This window comes from Balearica regulorum, chromosome 25, assembly GCF_011004875.1.
Source record: "Balearica regulorum gibbericeps isolate bBalReg1 chromosome 25, bBalReg1.pri, whole genome shotgun sequence".
Taxonomy (NCBI): domain Eukaryota; kingdom Metazoa; phylum Chordata; class Aves; order Gruiformes; family Gruidae; genus Balearica; species Balearica regulorum.
This window is the reverse complement of record NC_046208.1, coordinates 3366550-3383938: the sequence shown is the minus strand read 5'-3', so window position 1 is coordinate 3383938 and position 17389 is coordinate 3366550. Positions and strand designations below refer to the sequence as shown.

The 17389-nt window shown below is 43.0% G+C and overlaps 2 protein-coding genes across 8 annotated transcripts in view; one reads left to right on the top strand and one right to left on the bottom strand.

Annotated features, from left to right (window-relative positions):
• Positions 1 to 11982, top strand: part of SLC60A1 (solute carrier family 60 member 1) — a 24449-nt gene extending 12467 nt beyond the window's left edge. Inside the window, exons 4-11 of one of the 2 annotated variants that reach the window (XR_012838940.1) lie at positions 121 to 289; positions 2002 to 2117; positions 3171 to 3344; positions 5147 to 5294; positions 5951 to 6021; positions 6230 to 6350; positions 7005 to 7195; positions 11915 to 11982. Coding sequence is in view for 1 of the 2 variants with exons in the window: in XM_075776169.1 (XP_075632284.1) it covers positions 121 to 289; positions 2002 to 2117; positions 3171 to 3344; positions 5147 to 5294; positions 5951 to 6021; positions 6230 to 6350; positions 7005 to 7069 (864 nt within the window). In the remaining variant the exon portion in view is untranslated. Of the gene's footprint in view, positions 1 to 120; positions 290 to 2001; positions 2118 to 3170; positions 3345 to 5146; positions 5295 to 5950; positions 6022 to 6229; positions 6351 to 7004; positions 11135 to 11914 lie in introns of those variants that run through there. The other variant, XM_075776169.1, reaches the window with a different exon arrangement.
• ELK4 (ETS transcription factor ELK4) overlaps positions 9080 to 17389 on the bottom strand; it is a 28201-nt gene continuing 19891 nt past the window's right edge. For all 6 annotated transcript variants that reach the window (XM_075776175.1, XM_075776172.1, XM_075776170.1 and 3 more), the window contains one exon: positions 9080 to 17389. In XM_075776175.1, the coding sequence (XP_075632290.1) occupies positions 17291 to 17389 (99 nt within the window). In that variant the 3' untranslated portion in view covers positions 9080 to 17290.

Sequence of the window (17389 nt, the reverse complement as noted above, 5' to 3'; positions counted from 1 at the left end):
TTAATTCAGGCACATCCATTGCAGATACTGAATACGGCTTCCTAAAAGGCCCTCGTGCCTGGGGAACCGGACTGTATTTTGTTACTTGTCATGCTTACCTGCCCCTCTCTTCCTCCCCAGCTGCCGGTCCCCATCGCGGTGTTTTTCTTGCTCTACAAGGAGCGGATGGTGCCGTGCTTCAATGGCAGCAGCCACCCGCTGCTGTCTGCCGACGAGCTGGCGATGGAGACGCGTCCCGCAGAGAAGGAGGATCTCTCCGCCACCATGCAGAGACCCCGCGCAGCAGGAGGTGAGCTGGAGACACCTCTCTTATGGGTTTGGAGGAACAGGGAGTGAGCAGGGGGAGAAAAAGCTGTATTTCTGAGTGTCTCCATTGAGTTTAACAACTGAGATCATCACTGCTGTCTAAGGAGGAGACTTTCCAAAAGGTACACGTGAATGTAATCCAGAAATACCCAAACCATCCAACCAGACAATTTGGTGCCCAGTTTCCCCTGGATTGGATGGGACCACAACTGATTAGTATCCTGCTGGTGGGACCCCAGGCTGCTTTTCTCCAAGCTGCCCTGAAATTAAACCTGGCCTCCCAAGTTGTTTGAAGCATGCGTGAAAGTTGTGGCCCTTCGTTTCCTTCTGGGTGTCAGTCAGGTTTTGAGCTGGCTCTGACTGTTCAGTTTAAAAGTGGTCATCGTGCTGCAGAACGCTGATTTCTATAAATCTGCAAGGAATAAGGACAGCGCCTTTGTTTGAGGGGAAAAGTTAAACTCCAGCAATAGTTTGCTCTTGAACTTGTGACTACACCCTGTTTTGGGGACAATAATAACATTGTTCTTTGCTACCCAAGAGAAACGTATCAAAGTAAATTCTTCAGCTAAATAGTGAATCTCGGAAGTAATCATATTTTAGGGTTATTGGAGGAGCATTTAGTGTTATTACAGAAGAGGTGGATTTACCTGAACAACAAAAGGAAATTTTAGGGAATACTTGGAAGGCGGAGGCAGTTAGAAGTGGTGAGGTGCTGCAGGGAAGCATCGTAGGTGTCCCTAATGGTGTGGGTTCTCTGGTATCTGATAAGGTTGTGCTCATCTGATAACATTTCCCTCAGCTGAGACACTGATGGCTTCTTTCCTCAACCCAGCTGCCTGTTTTCATACAACCCATTGGAGCTTCATGTCCTTCAGCTCTCTATCTTCCTCTTAAATGCAGTTGAGATTAGTCCTTAGAGAAGCAGGAGGACTGTATGCTGACTGCTGCCATCTTTGACGGACACCTCTGTGCTGCCAAAATCCCTCCTTCCCCATAGAAGTAGTGAGAATTTCATCTTTGCCGTGCAGGAGAAACTCTCATCTGCACAGGACTCCAGGTGCCGTTACCTTTACACCAGCCCCTTGCACACCCCAGAGTGGGGTGATATAAGCGTGAGGATGGGACAGTCGGGAATTCCTGGGGTCCTGGCCCCCAGCTTTGGTGGGCTGCGGCTCCCAGTGGGCTATTCAGAGGAAGCAATGCTAGCTGTGAGTCTATCACCCTCTTTCCCGAAGTTGGCTTGTTTTGATTGAATACCATTTATCTGAGGAATGTGAGCTACCCTGGGCAGGACTCTCCTGTGTGGTGGTACCAAGGATGAGGGCTCTGAGCACGAGTGCTAGGGTCGACTGGGCTTGTGTCTATTGACTGCACTAGTGGGGCCAGCAATGCGTTGTTCCTAAATGGGAAGAGGAGCACAAGCAGCTACAGTAAGAGAAGTAGCAAGTATCCCGGAGAGCTAGGAGCCCAGTCTGTGGACAGCAGCCCATAAGCATATTTGTTTTCTGAAAGCTTATAGGTAGGTAAAGAAAGAGGTTGTGCCAGCAGAGGTTAGCAGTGCTCCACATTGTTCACCATCCTCTATGAATCTCTGTCTTGCAGCTGAGTGCAAAACAAATCCCCATTGTGGGCTGGCAACCACCCAGCCCCAGGGGGACGTTCCAGCTAAGTTTGCTTTGCATTGTTTTTCACCAGGTCATGATGACTTATTTAGCTGCTGCCAAAGCAAAAACTTCAGAGGGGCTTCTTACACCTACTTCGCAGTCCACATCACTGGGGCTCTTGTTCTCTTCATGACTGATGGGATTGTGGTGAGTTCAGCTGATGGAGGGATCTTGTCTGAGCAAAGCTATATGGCTTTCTTCCTTCCAAATCGCTTATAACAGCCCAAACCCAGCACATGTCCTCTGCGTGCAATGGGCTGGACCAGAGGGTCTGCAGATGCAGCAGCCCGGTTCCCAAGGTAGCTCGTTCAATCCTAGTCAGGCTGATACATGCCCCGCTTCTTGGGAGGGTTTTGTAGCTTCTCCTAGACTGTGTTGCAGCTAGATTGCCACTGACCTAGCCAGTTTAGAGCTGGAGTTGTGATGGTGTCTACTTGTATGCAGCGGAGGTCTCTTACTTCAGCCAAGAGGCAAGAACAGCTTCGTTTTATTTACAAAGAGTCACCGCTTCTTTTGATGACGGGTCTCCTGAGCTCACAAAATCCAAGACAAGAGCATGTGGGATGGCGCAGTCTCTCTGTAGGTGCCTGGCAGCATGTCCCTGGCCGGCGCAGTCACACGGGGCTCGCCATGTGTAGCGCTTCTGTCCGGGCAAGGAAGGCTCGCTCTTGGCTGGCGAGTTGCTGTTCTTTTTCTTTCAACAGTTTTGTCTCGATCCCCTCATGGTAAAATACTGCTGGGTCTTCCTAGGGTGTAAGACAGGGTCCTGAAAGGCAAGTGGGGGTTAGACAAAGCAGCTGTCAGACAGGGGAACTTTCCAGGGCCTCCATCTTCAAGGATGATCAGCTCCGGGTTCTTAATGTGATATGGTATACAAATATGCAATTCCAAAAGGACAAGACAGTCCCTAGGGAAGAGAGCATCGCTGCAGATAAGAGCCTAGTGTGCATTTTACCTAGCAATGCTGCTAAGCCTTGCCCTTTTAGGAGAGCTTGAGTCCTGTGTTCTACTTCTGGTGGAAGCCTGTCTCCAGCTGCAAACCCTTGGGAACAAGGCTTACTGAGGTTTGGTAGCAAATCCGTAGGTGGGCTCTCCAGCACTATCACAATATTGTGAATATTTGAGGGACAGGTTGAATTTAAAGATGCAAAGCCTGTAAATCATCGTGGCAACATGACGCGCTGTTTGTTTTCCCCGCAGGGAGAGTACTCGGGCTTCATTTACAGCTACGCAGTGGAAGAGCCTCTCTCCGTAGTACATAAAGTGGCCGGCTACCTGCCCAGCCTCTTCTGGGGATTCATCACCCTGGGCAGGCTCATCTCAATCCCTGTGTCCTACCGCATGAAGCCGGCGACTATGGTCTTCATCAACGTGGTAAGGCTGGCTTTGCTATGTTTTCCTTCTGCTTACCTCCAAGCTGTTGTCTAGTTTTGGTTTTGACGTTCAGAACTGGTAGACTTGCACCAGGCTTTTCTCTGCCTGTTTGCAGCTGACTCCGATGCACGAGGAAGCGAAGACTTACAACTTGATTGCATTGCTTTTCCGAGCTTGCTCCTCAGTTAATCTAACTTTAGATTTGTGAAAGAACCTAGGGAAGTGTCTGCCAACTTTATTTACTTTGCACGCTGTCTTCTCTGGCGTTTACAGGGAATCCAATGCCCCTGTTAGCCATGGGGAAGGGAAGGCAAATAGTTCAGTAAAGTCTCTGCTCAGACTGTAGCAGCTGTCAAAGGAACCAACGTGATGGGAGGTTGCTGAAATTAATAAACCCATCCACTTGAAGAAAGAGGAAGGAGTCCTTTAAGGATATATAAGAAAGATGCATGTAAGGATGTGACAGACAACAGGGAGGGAGTTGTTCCTCTTCACACTTTGTACAAAAAAAGAGAAGAAACAAGTGAGAAGGCAGTTAATTTACAATTTATTTTAACCAGATGTTATTTTGGTAGCAAGTTTCACAGTTAATATTGCAGGGCCAAGAATATATAAGACGGTGGTGAGAAAATAGGAGTGGCAGTTCACATTGGGACACTTTGAAGATTTAGGCTGATGTCTTTTGCAGACAAAACAGTCATTTAAACAGACTTTTAAAACTGAACTTGGATACCAATAGCTTACAGCTAAATGAAATGCGATTATTTTAAAAATGAGTGTAATGACCTACTTTAGCACATAGTCACTATTTACAGGGGAGCAGGGAAAGCTCAGCATCAGCAGATCCATCTCAGGTATCCGATACAAACAGTCCCATACATCTCCTTGATGCATACTACTGACTTACTCGCTTGTCTGAACCCTGCAATGGTTCTGTTTGTTAGCAAACCTGAGGACAGGATGACTCTAGCTGCTGCTAGTATTTGGTGAGAAGAGGGAATAACCTCCGGGCTCAACTGGAAGCCTCCTCGCTTCCCCTTAAAGGCAGCAGTAGTAGTATCCTCCAAGGGCAAAAATTCCCTTGACTAACACTGAGCCCTTTGCACAATACTTGCTTGCTGGTACTGCTATATGTAGTAAGATACACCAGCTCTTGCAAGCCACTTTGGCATTATAGCAAACTGCAGTTTGAACTCAATTCCTTTAGATTCCAAATTGCTCTGGGGCACATGCACATAATCGGGGCCTAAACAATAAAAAAATAATTCAGTTGGTGTTGCAGAGCTCCCTCTGCTGATTCCATGCCAAGGCTAACTTTGTGCATCTCAGATGGCTTTGCTATTACTTGTACACTACAACAAGCCTGAGGTGAGGGCAGGCTGGTTTAAGTTTAGTTGGTTCCTTGCCTTTACCACTGTGATGGGTTTCTGAGCAGTTATGGAGAGTGAATTAATTCTTTAATGTGCTGAATAAGACTTATTAGTGATTGAGACATGCAAATACTACAGAAGTAGGAGTGTTTAAAGCTGCAGAGAATCAATCTTGTCTCTACCTAATGGAGGTGACAGATGAATTGTATGTAGTCGCTTTAAGTCCTGTTATAAAAAGTAACAAATTCTTTACTGTAAAGATAGGTGGGGTTTTATTTGGCTAGTTACTTCAGTTTTTCAGAGACTGTGATCACTTTTCAGTATAGTTTTTCTTTTCCAAACTATTTTCTACCCAAAACCAGAAGATAAAATATCTAGAGTCTGTTGCAACTCTGCATCTACCTTCCTAGTGACTCTGTGTGTTGTTTGCAGGTTGGTGTCCTGATAACCTTCCTCCTGCTCCTGATTTTCTCCTACAGCGTTGTCTTCTTGTTTGTGGGGACAGCATCTCTGGGGCTGTTCCTCAGCAGCACCTTCCCCAGCATGCTGGCCTACACCGAGGACATCCTGCAGTACAAAGGTGAGCAGGGATTCGGGCACGCCTGGCAGACTTTGAAAGCAGGTGGGTGTTTGGGACCGGAGCTCAGATGCCATCACACCTGGCAAGTCCTTTCCTCTTCAGGGATGGATGCCTGGAAGAGAGATCTACTTCTGAACGTAATGTTTATTTGAGCTTGTAGGCAGAAAACCAGCCTGCACAACTGCTGGCTTCAGTGTCCTAATACCAGCTACAGGCTGGGAGCCGGATGGGTTTGGGGACTGACAGGAATGTCTGCTTTAGAGGCTTACAGGGAGCTAGGTTTGAGAACATCATCCAGCTTTTCAGTGAACTGAACATCCTTGAGTTTGGCCAGTGCCTACAGGAGACCTCTGCCACCCTCTGTCTCTGGGGCAGTGATACAGAAGAATGAAAACCTTTCCAGCCAGAAGCAACATCACCTCTGCCAGCAGAGCCAAGTGACAGAACAGGAGCTGGGCTTCTGGCTTAAACTTTTACCTCTCTGTACTACTGCAGGTTAGAAGAGGCATTCCCAACACAGGATGGGAACATACATGAGTATTTCTAGATCTGGCATGGACAGATCCATGAAAGAGCAGTTTAAAGAAGCTACAGGCTCATCCTGCCGGCTGTCTCACGTGCTCCCTGCCACCATCACTTGCACTATTTCTTTGCAGGCTGTGCCACAACTGTGTTAGTGACCGGAGCTGGAATCGGAGAGATGGTACTACAGTTACTGGTGGGATCGGTAAGTGTAGACAAGGAGTGCCAAAAACTGACTGGAGCTTTTAAGTGGAAACCTTAGTCCTGGTTTTGGACAGCTGATGGGAAAAGCACTGTGTTACCCTGGAGCTATCAAAGAGTAAAGCTCTTACTGAATGCTAATTAGGTATTTGAGATGATGTCTAGTCATGATGACATGTCTGCTCCCTTTTTTTCCCCCCTTCCTATTGCAGATTATACATGATCAGGGCAGCTACAGTTTCCTGGTCTGTGGGATGATCTTTGGAGGCTTGGCCTTTACCTTCTATGCTTTCCTCTTGTTTTTCCACAGGATGTACCCCAAGCCCTCATCAGGTAAGAAAGCACTAGCACTCAGCCCTGCTCTATAATGAGAGGAAGAGTGGCACATGCATCAGTGTATAACCAGGGTGCAGCACTTCAGCAAAATGCAAGGAAATGTTTATTTTACTGCTGCTTCCTGTCCCCTCTTCCTGCTTTGACTTGCCCACAAAGCCTTGGCAGCCACAGCTCAGGGTTTGCTTTCTTTGCTGTTGGAGAAGCAAGGGGAAAAAGTAGGAATGGGCTGTGGATCAGAGGGGAACAATAAACCACAGAGGCAGCTAGCTGTGAAAGCACTACTGTGCTGCTGCAGAGCTAGCAGGAGTAAGTCCTCCTAGTGCAGACTGCACAAGCTTCCCTATGCTGTTCCCTGGCTAAAATCCAGGGAACAAGTTTCTGCCCTCCAAAGGCAGCTGTCAGGCACTGGAGAACGAACAGCCTCACTGATAAGGAAATGGTCTCACCTATCACCTCAGTCTGCAGATGCTATTTGTTTTTATAAGCACCTTTTACAAAAGGAGCGCTGTATGACAGGCAAAACATTTGCCCAGGTTACTAGTGGGTGATTGATAGAATAGCAACAGCCACGTTTGGGAGAGCTCATGCACATCCCCTTAACGCTCAACAACATCAGCGCCTTCAGATGAAGTATTAATGTCCATTTTGCAGATATGGATGGTGCCTCACCTGACAAACCAGCAGTAATGGATGACACTGGACAGTATCAGCGCTAAAGCAGCAGCCAAGCCCTAGACAAGCAATAAAGCAACACAATTAAGCATTACTATTAAGGATGATTTCACACTTACTTAGTGACTGAATCATGCAAGTTTTCTGCAATCAAAAGCACATTAGATTGGGTAAGTCAGAATCAAGAAAACATCCTACACCACTGCGTCAAGCTAAGCACAAGGTGCCAGTGTCACATGTACCAAAATGATGACTGCAAGCGTCAGACTGTCCCGGTGTCTGAAAGGCTACAGCCTATGGCAGGGACAGTGGGAGAACAGTTACTCTGGCAAACGAACTTTCTTCCCAATTCAGGATGGATCTCTGTTCTGTATGCGAGACTGAACTTCTCCTGGCTTGGTCATTGAATGGAACAGATCTTTCTTTTGGCCTGTAGCATATAGAAGCCCCTACAACTTACAGCACAATATGGGAGTTGAATTTGGTTTTTGCACAGTATGTCACCTCCATGTATACTTCCAAAGGGGAAAAATTACACAATGGTAGAACCCACCAAGTGTGTGGTGGGAGCAGGACCTATCAATATTTGCACAGTTGATTCTTGTATACTACACACTATCACACATCTTCACTAAGACACTAAGCATGCTAGGGCCTCAATTATTAAAATAATTTGCCTTTTTTTTTTTTTTTGAGTCAAGAATGAGTTGTGATGGTTTGTTTTGCTTTAAGTCACTAGTTTAGCTGCTACAGTTGCAGTGTCTTTTAGGGTGGTTTTATTTCTAGCTTCCAGTTGAAGCTTAGAGAGAGGTATGTGGGAGCCAGCCTCCAGCTGCTTAATCTGTGCAATACTTACTCTACCAGGTGCCTTCTGTAAGGTACTCTATAGCCCACGCATGACCTATTCCATGCTATGAAGAAAGGACTGGCTTTAGATGAGTATAAAGCTACATACATCTATTATCTCTTCAGTGAGTGATTGGATATGTACTTTTTTGCTTTAACTGCTGTATGTGGATGTACATATGTATGGGTGTATATAAAGCAGTGTTTAATTAAAGATGATTGGTTGCTAGATTCTCAGCATGACTGGACTCAGGTAACATAAGCTGTTTCTGGCCAAGACTCTCAGCTCTGGCTTTCAAAGTTAGACTAAATCTGATAGTTGTTTTTAACATTTCTATTTTTCTAAGCAGGAGATCTTACCTTCTGTAAAATATCTTCACATGTTCCTACACATGGTTCTGTAGAAAACTCCTCAAAGAAGAGTCGACTTGTTTAACTGACTTCAGAGCTATAAAGCTGAGAACACAGCTGGCCAGTGTAGGAAGGAGGTAACTGTAGTTGAATGTTGGGCTCAACTCACCATCTGTGGACTTCAGCAGCCTTCCTGCCTCCCATCCAGTGCAGTATGTGCTGCAATTCTTCTCTAGCACCACAGGATGCCACTGTTACTCTCCTTGAGATACCCCCAATGAAAAGGGGTATACTACAAAAGCCCTTCACAGTGAGAAACCCAATCTGTTATTAATAGAGCCCCTCCCACCATGACAGCATTTTCTTCATGTCTGTACAGAGGAAATGAGCATGAAACAATACAATGAGCGAGTTTATTTTGAAAGAAATCTACTCAGATTACATGTATCTCTCACCAGGAACTGTCAGCTATTAAAAAACCCCCAAAAAAAACTATCTTCTTGTGTCCTTGCAGATTGGTAATAGGTAACCAAATGCTATTGCCAGAGTAACATTTCCTTTGTTTAAAAGTGTACCTGTCAATTCAAATCTCTACTTTGTTATCAGCACTATGAAGCTACTCAAAGGAAATTTTTACCAGAATAGTACCTGATTTGGCAAAAAGACTGTGCAGCACCACAAAGCCAGCAACAGCAACCCCATCTCTGTCTCCATTCAAGCAAGACAGGAGGGAGCCAGTGCTGCTGTGAAGGGATAGGTTAGCTCAAGGTCTGATGAACTCCCTCATTATCCCAGAGCAAGCTGTGACTCTCAGTTTCCTCTGCTGAAGGAAAAAAAAAGGTCAAAAGAACAGCAACTTTGTTAAAAATATTTATTTAAAAAAATACAATTGTTTTGCATGTCTGGTTGCACATAACTATCAACATTATGATTGACTTGAATAATTTGCTACAATGCTTTTTTAAAGCCAGCTTGCATTATACAAAGCAAATCCCTCTGTCAGTTCTTACATAAAATAGTTTTCTTTAACTATTCCCACCCCATTTTTAAAAAAGATTGCAATACATTGATTTTTTTTTTAAATTTTTTTGCACAAAAAAATGAAGCAATAGAAAAGTCACCTGATTTCTCAGGAAAGACCTTCATTATGTTTGAATAAACAACTGCAAATATACTGCTCTTTAAAAGCAGCATTTGAAACTTTGAAGTGTCATTACAGTGCACTTCCTCCAAAGTAAGTTTTGCATCTTAGAACTTTGTCTCCCAATTGTATTCAAACCTGAAATGTGTTCAAATGACTGCATATCTGCTATAATCGTTGATCAGACTTTTTTTCCCCCCCAATAACAACATGCTGAAGGTCTTCCTAATATGTTATCTTGAAAGGTTAAATAAAAGCAAATTTAGTAACACTGAACAATTACTGAAAACTTTGGCTATTTATGTACTTGCATTACATACCAGCATTTTTTAAAACACAATGGCATTAAGATACTCTTATTATAAGGTATTAATCTCAAAAAAAAAAAGTTAGACTGAGAAGCTATTCTCTCCCAGGCAAATTTACACAACTGTAATGAAAGCACCAAAGCGGTGTAAAATTACAGTTCTCTCTAAAAGACTGCATCTAGAAAAAGAGTCTCCAGTGTAGAAAGTTAAGACACTCACTACAACGTAACTTGCTTTGTCTCTTGGCTTGGTACTCGCTCATACATAAAATGCAATTCTGTTCTGGAAAAGTAACTGAAATTGTTATCTCCGCTGCTTTCCATGTAATTTTTACCACCAATGGTTCTACTAAAATTACAGGGGAGTAAAACAGAATCCATTCCCAAGTTAAAGAGTTAACTGACACAGATGTCTGCTCAGTCTGCCCCAAGCAGAGATATCAGAGCTGCTGTAGTATGAAAACCACCCTACAGGCATCATCTTGCCAATTTGCAAAGAACTCAGGTTAACCTTAAAATTCAGTCGAGGAGTAAAACACTAAAGGCATCAGAAAGTCACTTTCCAAAACAGATTAGCACTTTAAAAATAAACAGAACAACTGTCACACCTTACCACAGCTGATTAGGTTGCTTAAGTCCTTTAAAATTTAACTTAAACTGCCCTCCCCTGACTCTGAGCCACAGACAAAAAGCCACAAGGACCAGATTCTCAGCTGGTGTAAGTAAAGTCAGACAGGCTGCAGCAAAGCCAACAGCCCTAGTCTTGATTTACAAGCTTCTGGCATACGATTCCAATCTGCCATCAGCTCCCTTGAAGATTCTCAGAATTCCCAAGACAAAGTCTCATGCTGGTTAATGATCCCTATTCAGAGTCATTTCAGGCCCAGATTAATTCCAGCTGTCCTAATATACATTAGAGGAGACAACCACTATCCTTCCCATACATGATGCTAGAATTTTCCCATTTATTCATCTCCATTATTAAGAATATACTTCTCAGCTTATAAAAACAGAGAGGGGGGAGATAAGCATTAAGTGTGCTACTGTACTTATCACAAAACACTGTGACGTACATAAGGCCATCTGGTAACACTGCAACAGAGTACAAACAAGATTTTTAAAGGGAATTTTAGAATACAACTTTTTTTTTTTTAACTACAATGAATAATCTCAACCCTGTTCACAGAGAATTAACATTAAAACTAGTACATCATATATATAAAACTCTGTGCAACTGAACAACAGCAGAACAAAAAAGTCAACACAATTCTATAAAGCAGTTTCAAAGCCTGAAGATTTAAGACATGCTAGCCAAAAAAAACACAACACATCTCAAGGAGCCTAGAGCAAACCCAGGTATTGTAACCCCCCCAGCACACAGCACACACTAGGAACCATGCAGAGGCCATCCTCAAAGCCTTCCTGTGATCAAAGAAGAAAAAAACAAACAAAAATTAAAAACAACAGCTTCCAGTTATTAGTACAGCACTGCTGCATGTACTGTTCAAGGACTGCAATGGGCTCTGAACACAACACCATCCAACCTCTCCTCCCCTCTCCTTACCACGCTGCTTACAGTTCCTTCAGTGTCTCCATTAAAAAACCCTTGTTTTTCGAAGGTTCATAATTATCCTGTTACGCCCCCTGCCAAAATCCCTACTTTGAGATGAAAACCTTCTGCAACGCATGGTCTCAACAGAGAAGCAAGTGTTTTAAGTAAAAAAGTCCAAACTTTTGTTCCATGAACATAAAACTATTCAAAGACACATTTAAGACACTTTTTTTAGAAGATGTGGCATATAACAATGTCAAAGATGCATTTAAAAATAACCTTTGGCAACTAATGAGTCCACACTGTGGTATAATTGATTTGGAGTACTAAAAAAGAAAAAAGCCCCGAAAAACCTCGCCGGCGTGTGCAAAACATTTAAAAGTGGCAACTGCATAGTACAGTATTTGCTTTGAGTGTACACAGTAAGCATTATTTCTACAAATCTGGAAGCCAGACTACCTAATGAACACCCACCCTCCCAGGCAGTGAGCATGTGAGTACACGTATGTTCACGTGAAGAGACCTGTTCCAGTCTCAGTTAAACCATGCATCCAAAATACAAGTTTTCAGCTCTCAAAGTATGCTTTTTATCAGATGTCTGGAATAGCTCCACAGTTAAAGTCTTCTACTACATTCTTTGGGAGGGGGTAAACAAAAATAAATTCTAGTCAGTTTTACTCTTTTTTATGTAGAACAATTTCTGTGAAGCAGACATCTTGCTATCCCGAAAGGGAAATACATCAGCATACACATCTGAAAAGCAACACTGGGCCCTGCCCAACTTTCTTACCTTGCAGGTCGCTTTTTTTTTTTTTTTGCAAAGCGTGGTTATGGTCAGCAAAGCTGCATCCTCCAAAAAGAATCAATGTTCTGCAGTGAACATTCTCCCTTATTTTTGTTTGTTCTTTGTACAAAGGCAAGAATAATATTCCTCAGTTCAAGATCCGCTAGACACCCAAAAGCGAAGCTTAACCTTTCTGCTTTAGACAGCACCAAGACAGTCAGGAAATTTCAATGGAAGATCTGTTGGTGTCACACACAGACTGCAGAAATAGTGCAGCACTGCCATTACTGCAGCTTTGTAGCTCCTGTATTATATCCTTACGACAAAGCAGGCTACAGAGAACAGATTTGGTTCTGTTTTCAAAAATTCTTCCCTGTCCACAATCAGCTTTTCCAAAGAGCTCCTACATGGTCGATACCACACGCTCAAAGGAAGTGGAATGCCACGTCCACAGATGTTGTTCCAAGACAAAGCCTTTTGCAGCAATAGGCAATAGCAATAGCCCCTGAAGGGCTGTGTGAAACAACTGTCACTGCATTTTATCTTTTAATCTTCATCTGACAGCCTCTGATTTCAGCAGATCAACTTTAGCATGTCACATATTAACCACCACTCAACTTGATGGCAATAGCCAAAGGCTTCCACATTAAGCAGATTTGCTAATACTGTTCAGACTAAACAGCAGCCATCGCCAATTACTCTTTAATTAAATTCAAATCAAACCATAAAAATTCCCGTTTAGGCAAGACATACTATACCTTATTAAAAGATCCTGAATAGCTTCTAAGCAACACAATTGCAATTCTAATGGATTTTCAACTTATTTGCCGAGTGTAAGGTCCTGTGGGGCTCGGGCTGTTTGTTTGCAATACTACGCTCCGTGATGATTAAGACAAAATAAACTATCCATACCCATGGCCTCAGAGGCCAGAAGGAACGTGTATTTCTTATACAGGAGAACTAAGGAACAAAAACAGAACAAAATTGTCATGGACACCCAGAACTCAAACATCAAGTTTTGAAATACCTGTCAGCTTTGACAATGTTCCTTAACTACTGACGTAGTTTATTTTCATAGCTGACAATACCAAGATAGCCTCTTGATACAACACTGAGATGTGTCTTGTAAACAAATACGCATTAAAAATGGAAGAGGTTAAATTGTATAGTAAAACATGAGTACATACAAAAATGCTATAAAACAGTAGCAAAAGGTAACTAAAAGATAATATGAATAAACCACGGGTAGCCAACAGATTGTCAGAATTGTAGGTTCTGACCTCAGCACTAGAAAAATGCTACAGAAGTGGATCAGAACTCTGCACCTGTGCTCACCTGAGAAACTGCATCAATGTGCTAGGCTAGCTCTTTCATCCGATCTCAACCTGCAGAAGTTCTCGCATGAAAGTTGAAGTCATGAGGGAATCTGACATTAATGCATCTCACTGCATTTTGAAGAGCCGTGTAAAGGAAGATATGCACGTAAGCAGCCTTCACTGTGGTTAAAATGAACACAAAAAAACCCCAAGAAGAATCTATTTGCTAGATATCTGAGGTTTGAAAACATACCAGAGGGAGGAATTATCCCGAACAAACCACTGAACAGCCAAAGCCTTTCATATTATAACGCACAGTCCATTATACCAAAGACTGCACGGATACCAAAGTCTTAGGATGCTCCAAGTTAAAACAATGAATTCTCAAATTCAGGGCATTTTATCACTTCCTGACCTATTGCAAAATGCAACTTGAATGTGCCAAAGACAGTGCATAGGAATTACATTCAGCCGTCACTTGCTGAAGACCAATTTCTGAAACAAGGATCTAGACTTAAGCTGCTGTTAAGGAAAAAAACCAAAACACTTTCCTCCATCATTACTAGGATCCCATTCTCTGCAAACAGGTAAGACAGAACAAGTACGGTTCTCCAACCGCAGGGTATTAACAACACATTTCTGCTTTCCATGGATTGTTTCTGCTAGCAGCACGTGTTGCTAGTGGCATCCTGACAGTTCAGGATCTCAAACAAAGCCAGACATAGCACACACAGCAACAGCAGTGCAAGCTTTTCAACTCTGCAGTACTATTATACAGCAGCAGTGATATGTAAAAGAGATTTCCAGAAGCAAGACAGATGTTCAGCTTCCGTGCTCATCCAGTCTAATTCTACCACCATCTATGAATTAACCGATGCAAATATTATCAAGCATTCAACAATACCATGGCTAATTCAGCAACATGAATTGCAATGTAATAAAATATTTCCGTAATGCTGCGTTATTATTTTTGTAAACCAACACAGTACTATACCCATATTACAGACTGCTAATACGATAATTAAAAAAGAGCCTATATTAGCCCCTGCCTTCCCTACACTAAATTAAAAACAAGTTGCAACGAGCTGCAAACTGCTCCTGAAGTGAGCTAGTGAAAGTACCAGCAATTCACATAACCAAGCTCCAAGAAGTCACAGCGACACTGTGCTCTGTCAGGAATGTGGTCCAAAAGAGCTGGCAGTTCTATACTTGTTAGTAAGTGTGTGTTTAATGAGGCAGCATATATACATGATCATATTACCTTAAGTGACCTGAAAGTTGTAATGGAGAAAAGGTGAGCAAGCCTCTCCTCTCACGCCTCCCCCCCTTTCAACTTGCTTTCCCAACTGCCTCCTGAGGTGCTCAAGAAACAAAAGCAATCATCTTCTCAGTGCTATCTGTCAGGAAGTTGGATCTTACCAGACTGAAACCAAACACATACAGGCTGCAATTTTCATATTAACTTTCTCTGAAGAAGGTATTCCCAAAGGAAACGTGTATCTCATCAACCAGCTATGGCAGTGCAATCTTACGAAGCTACTCGGAGAAGAGCGTGAAACTAGGCCAAGCACAACTGACAAGCTATTAGCATTTGGTTCTCTTGCATACCTACGCTGAAAGTGATAACAGTTTACAAAAAATTAAGTGCATGTGTGCACATACACAACTTTTAAACAAATAAACTTGGCTTTTCTCCATAGGGGACAAGGAAAGGGAAGCAATTAAATTGCAAGTCTTTAGTGCTCATTAACTATTTTTAAATTCTAATCCTAGTCTGCAATGTTGCTCAAGTCCACATACTTGGTGGGCATAAAATTGGCCAACCTAAAACAACATTAAAAGTGCTGCTATTTATACATAGCTATATATATTTTCTAGAGCAGACTCACAAGCCATCATGCAAACCAGAAAATTCCAGGTGCCTGCTCTTAATTATGATCCGCAGCTTGCTTTCTGCATCTAAAAACAAAAAAAGGTCAATATTGCACATTGTCATTTTAAGAGCCACTGGCATAGGAACTTTATCCTGCATCTGCTGCTGTCTAAAACGCAAAGCAGTATTATACCTCTGACATAACCGAACAGGAAGACAGTTCGCTACAGGAGCTCACTCCCTGCTATCTCCACCTAAAGACAGGCATACTCTTTTCTCCCACCGGGCAGTGGACCCATTGTTCAGGGATGAACAATGCCCCAAAAGCAACTCCATTACACCCACCTGCCTCGGGTGGCATGTCAGGAACATACTAAGTGGTTTACATATTTCAATGCTAGAATAGAAGAAGATAACGTCACTGCAGTAAATTAATCTTGGGTATTGTCATACGCTTTAAAGTGAATTCAGAGTCTGCAAGAGTGGCAAAAGGAAAACTCTGGAAAGCTCGAGTTCACCACTTATCCGTAAGACAGGTACAATATATACAGCATACACTGCCAGCTCCTCTTGCTGTAAAGGTACAATCTTCCTCTGCTCATTAAAACTTTGAGGACAGCCAGTGAGGATGCCAAAGGAAAGAGATGGTCTCCATCTGTTTTCTAGTGCGCATTTTATGGAGATTATCTCATGTCACCAACTCAGTGTACACAGTAGCAAACAGAAGTTGCTGCCTGACATCAGATGCCCAAAGCGAAAGGGCACAGCGCCCAGCACCAACAGACTAAGACATACAGTCTCCGAGGGGCCACGAGAGGAGAGTGTTTCTTCTTTCATGCCTCAGTCCTCTTAAAAGGCCTCCTGAGGTCTAAAGATCTAACTACAAATTTCATTTCATCGGTGTTTCAAATGCCTTTGGATACTAATCTTGTACTAACCCATATGCACACGGCCACCAACAAAAGCAATGCAAGCACAAATTTACAGTAAGGTTGATATGCCGTGGTACCTCTCTCAGCTAGCTGTACACACTGAGCCTAACTTTGGGCTTGAGCGCTTCTTCAAATAAAAAAAAAAAGCAGTAATCTATAGCAAAACTTGAGATAAGACTGGTAGAAGACGAGCTTCTCCACTTCAACTGTGGGAAAAGAGCAGTAACGTTAATGCTGAGACGTTAGTGTTCTCACCCACTGTTTGGGTCTGAAACTCTAGCATCAGGCAGCAACCTCAAATACAGACACACCCTCAAAACCTCATGTAAAATCCACCGTCCTGCTAATCTTCTAGCAGTGAGATTACAGGCTTTGTAACAGGTCTCTAGCACAAGAAATGTTTGGACTTCAGCATTCAAACTTTCTGAAAACTGAAAGGAATTAATCACACCATTCATCCATCTCCAGACCTCGCCTCCTCACCGAAGGGAGGGCAGGGAAGCATCCAGAAGCTAGCCAGACAACTTCTCCGAGGGGCTGGACTGTCGGTATACAATGCCATTCAAAAATTGTCCATATCTCAATAACAAAATCATTGAATATTCCTTGAAAATTTCTCCCTGCAAAAAGACAAGATGTTTTTACAGCAGAAAAGACGCAGGCTGTTTTGTTGCTGCAGAAGTTATCAGGCCTCAAGGCAAAGCCGATGCACACGCCCCTTTCCCAAAGCATTTCCTGGAATGCCAGCTTCGATCACGATTAGATTTCTTCTTGCCAAGCACAGGAAGCAGAACAGAGGGGTTTTCCAAGAGTCACAGAGAAAAGACTTCTCTGATACTGTTTACTGCAATCAGTGCAGACTCAGTTACTGCAACACCAGTCAAAACTCCATTAAACCATAGTGAAGTCTTCCAAACCAAGGAGGGAAGAGAAGAGACTGGAGCTTCAGCTCCTATTAAGGCGTTTGCATAATATACATTCCCAACCTGGGTCTTCAAAAAAGGGAATTTTGCAAAAAAGGCATTTTATTTGGGAATGGCAAAAACTATGATTGTTGATAATCTCTGTGGAATTATAAATTGTTCATTTAAAAAAACACGGTTAAATATAAGTGTCATATCTTTCCCTTGCTTGCCAATATGTCCTTTCCGTGAGTTCATGTGCTATGTCTTCTGCAGATCAGGGGAAAACGGGCCAGGGGTAGATGGTCCATCCAGTCCAGACAGAGTAAATGGGCCATGACTGTTCAGCACTGATGGAAA